The following is a 4,136-nucleotide window of genomic DNA, read 5'->3' on the forward strand; positions in this document are numbered from 1 at the left end:
TTTGTTTCCTTTTGTGGGCCGTGATCCTCAAAGCTGGTAGGGCCTCAAAAATTCTTCTTTTCAGTATATACTTCGTCAAGATCATGAATTCTGGAGCTTATAACCTATAACTAAAGCTTTAAAGGTTAGTGAATCGGAAAGAGGAAATTAATTTTTCATTGTTGAGTTTTGTGTATATTTTTTTGGGAGAAAGAAGAAAATAGTACTCCTTAGGGTCTTACCATTATCATACACAATCCTCAGAACTTCATTATATCACTCCAAAAATTCACTCTTCATATTATGACCAAGACATTCACCATATTGGAAAGAGAAATTAGAAGGACCTGATAAACTATAAGGTGGAGGGATGAAGAATCTAAGAAGTCATATGGATGTAAGCCAATTTCAGCTGATCAAGTTGAGATATTCAGATGTTAAAGGTCTAAAGACATGGGCGGCCTCAGTCTCAATCAACTCTATCTGCCCTTTCAAGAGGTGCATGTACACCACCCAGTCACCTTCTCTGGCCGGACTTGGCATTGGCATCACGTATCCAGCTTCCCCATCCCATGGAAAATGGTATGACCCCAGAGCCGGCCTACCCCACCCGAAATCCACCTTTGACACTGCGAATCTCTGCCCTGATGATACCACAAATGCCGGTCCATCGCTGCTGCCACTGCAGTATGTCTTTGCTAAAGCAGGCTCTGGACGGTGAGCCTCAACCCAGTCGATGAGGCCCAAGAAATGCTCCTTTGTCACTGCCCCTTCCAGGTACTCGTGAACGGCATCTGCCACCCAACTCAAGGGTTTCTCTTTCAGTTCATCTATCATCTTCTCACCAAAGGGGATTGACAGCACATTTCCAAAGTAAGAGGCCATCACTGCTGATTTATCCTCGTCTCCACTGCTTAACCGCCTTCTTCCGTCCACCACGATGCCCATCTTGCATGTCTTTTTATTATCATTTTCCATGACAGCGCTTGCCGCGACCATCTTCCACAAAAATGCACTGAAAGACTCTAGTTTAGTTCTCTTGTAGGAGCTGCCCTTGCTGGTACTGGCTAGTGTTTGGAGTAGACTGAGCTGTTCGGCCGTGACATAGTATATGCGGTTTATGAAAGGATCAGCACCGCCCGGCTGCGGAGCTCTGGGAGGAGGTAAGGCTGATATAAGGACGTACATTTCATCCAGGGAGGGATCGTAGGAGCCTGGACGTCTAATGTTGAGGAGAGAGCGCCGGAAAGATGGAACCACGGATAATGGCTTGCACAAGGCCATCTCAGCCCATGAAACTAGGAACATATTAGCAGAATATGCGTCAGCTATCCGATGATCGAATGTACAGCCCACCACGAGTCCACCACATTTGAGCTCAGTCACCTGTCATTTTCCTTCATTTGTTTTATCACATAGAGTAATAATGCCCCGATAATCATGGTTCAAATTTGCGGTATCGGTCATTGCCTTGGAGGGTCATGAGGCATATCGGTTCGGTATCGGGGGATACATAAAATAAGATAATTAAAATTTTCAAAAAATTATAAAAAATATTATATAAATTAAAAAATAAAATAGATATAATTAAATAAGCTGAAAATTTTAATATAACAATTTTATTTTTTACATTTAGCTCAAAGTTATTTGTGATAATATTAAAAATTGAGGATTTAATTTTCACTTTGCCATATAAACACTTTAATTTATCATTAAACCTCATCTATACCTTTCATATCATTTTAATTTAGTAAATCGAGTATTCAATTCTCCTAATATGTTACTATTACATCATATTAAAGTGTTTATATGGAAGGTATTTTCCATGTAAATCGGGGACTCAATTCTCCATGTAAATCCATATAAAAGGCAGTTTTTTACTTTACTAATTTTAGCTCCCAATCTCCCACCCTCACACACCACCATTGTTGTCAAGACCCACAACAGACGACACCACCTGTAATCGCAAATTTGCAACCATGCAAGACCTAACATGGGAGGGGGAGCAATCTGACTGTGAGGGGGTTGTCTTGTCGATGTCGTCGGTGAAAGATTTAGTCCACTTGACGAGTCACCACCGCCGACACCAAAGCTCCACCCTTCAGTAATGCTCAATTTTGAGGAAAATCAGGTAAGTAAATCATAAATCATGCCCTCATCCTTCGGTGGTTTCTCCGTTTATTTTCGAACGAGTCACAGGTTGGATTTTTTCTTCTTTGATCTTCTCATTGATGGTTTAAAATTTTAGAATAGGTGTTTGATTTTGAAAGGGCAATCTCTGATTTATTTATTTATTTATTTATTTTTTTTTATGAAAAATTGAAAAATCTCTGTAACCTAACTGAGTTAACTCGGAAACTCAGACGAGTTAGCCGAGTCTAATCGATTCCTAGCTGAGTTTCTACATTATACTGTATCTTGTATCGGTCTTGTCACGGCAGGTGTCGAGGCGGATATGACTCGGCTGAGTCGTACCGGACTCGGCCAATACTTTGAACCCTGCCTACAATATCATGATGTGTGTGTGAGTGAGAGAGAGAGGGAGCAGCGTTACCTGCGCACAGAGGACACCGTGCTGCTTCTTGGGGACAAGCTTGCCTTCAATACTGTCGTCAGGGTTGTACAAGCTGAGGTCATGAAGTTTTGCATCTGCGTAAGCCTCCATGAAATCCACCCCTCGGTTATTGCATAGAAGTTCAGGTTCACCCACTGAGTTACTCACAACTTCCCCTGCAAAAGCATAATAGGAGACCAGTGCTTGGGCCAAGGCTTTCCTCAGAACCCCAACCATGGACCCAAAGGTGAAGTCATCACCTCCATTAGCATTCTGATGGGGCTTCTTGTAACAGAAAAACACACTCACGTCTATAGGAGGCAGAAGCAGATCGAGGTTAGATAGCGGCAGCCAATGCTCCTGCATTGGCACCACCGCTGCCACTAGCTCTTTCCTGGTCACAGTCACCGTGAAGCACTTTCCTCCACCACCCATGGTTTTTAGCCAAGAGAGAAGGAAATATGCAGAGGGGATGAAGAGCAGGAGTGGATTTATAGGCCCCTAGGTAGCAATGAAAGAGATCCTTTTTTGCAACCCCGTATGCATCTAGATAAAGATTGCCACAATAACCGATCAGCGTCATCGTGAAACATATTTGCATTTCCAATGTCAACGGTCAACCCCGTATGCATCTAGTTGCAGCACCCAATGGGATAGTGGTAGGATGTTGTAAATTCATATACAGGGGAGGGCCGACCAGATAAATGTTAAAATTAGCTAAAGACAAGGTCACCATAAATGGAATTTTTCGGAGTAATTAATAATGGACATTGACTAGGCTTGATTTATGGGATTTTGATTCTTCTTTTACATATTCCCATGGAGATGCCAATCTTGGGCCAAAGTAAATGAAATATCAGGTGCTTTTGGGCATGAATCACTCAATTGTTGACTTGTAGAGGTAGCCACCCTACCAAGAAGAAAATAGAAGTATATTGCATGTGTTTCATATGAGAAACGAAATATGTGGCTTATGAGATCACACATACCACAACTCAGATCGAGGGAATGGGATACAGGGTTAGTAATGATTGGGGCGATCACCTTATTATAAATCTTTGTGTTTGGATTTTCTCTATCTTTGCACCTTTTCTTTTATTGTGATTTCAATTTTATTATTATTACAATTTTTTATTGTTTTGAAGATCTATTAAAAAACATTAAAAGTGCCCGACACTCGATTTATTTGTCCCTATTGAGTGTATACTTAGGTTGGGTAGATTGACTTTATAATTGGTATCAAAGCTACATATACTTCTTAAATAGAAACATGGTTAAATAATTAAGTTCATCCATCATGGAAGGTTTTTAATGAATCAATAGCCCACTTTTTAATGGAAGTGATTATGGTAATTTTGGAAAAATAGAATTGACATAGAATATATTTGCAATCTTCTACACTATGAAATATGGGACATCATTGAAGATGAATTATATTTGCCAACTAAAATTAAAAATAGGGTTAGTATTCCAAAAATAAAAATAGAGTGAGATGAGCATGCATATATATATATGAGTATAAATAGGTATATATATGAGTTAAAGGTTAAACATTCCTTTGAAGTAAGCAATTACTTGTGGAGGTTAAAAATGCTTGATCTAT

At 40.1% G+C, this 4,136-nt stretch overlaps 1 protein-coding gene across 1 annotated transcript; it reads right to left on the reverse strand.

Moving 5' to 3' along the window:
- Positions 1 to 223: 223 nt before the first annotated feature.
- Positions 224 to 2,968, reverse strand: LOC117922625 (shikimate O-hydroxycinnamoyltransferase-like). The gene is made up of 2 exons (XM_034840791.1): positions 2,534 to 2,968; positions 224 to 1,365 (listed from the first exon to the last, which is right to left on the reverse strand). Exons 1-2 carry the CDS (start codon positions 2,966 to 2,968, stop codon positions 388 to 390), a joined length of 1,413 nt encoding a protein of 470 aa, XP_034696682.1. The 3' UTR covers positions 224 to 387.
- Positions 2,969 to 4,136: the final 1,168 nt, after the last annotated feature.

Source organism: Vitis riparia, chromosome 9, assembly GCF_004353265.1.
Source record: "Vitis riparia cultivar Riparia Gloire de Montpellier isolate 1030 chromosome 9, EGFV_Vit.rip_1.0, whole genome shotgun sequence".
Lineage (NCBI taxonomy): Eukaryota > Viridiplantae > Streptophyta > Magnoliopsida > Vitales > Vitaceae > Vitis > Vitis riparia.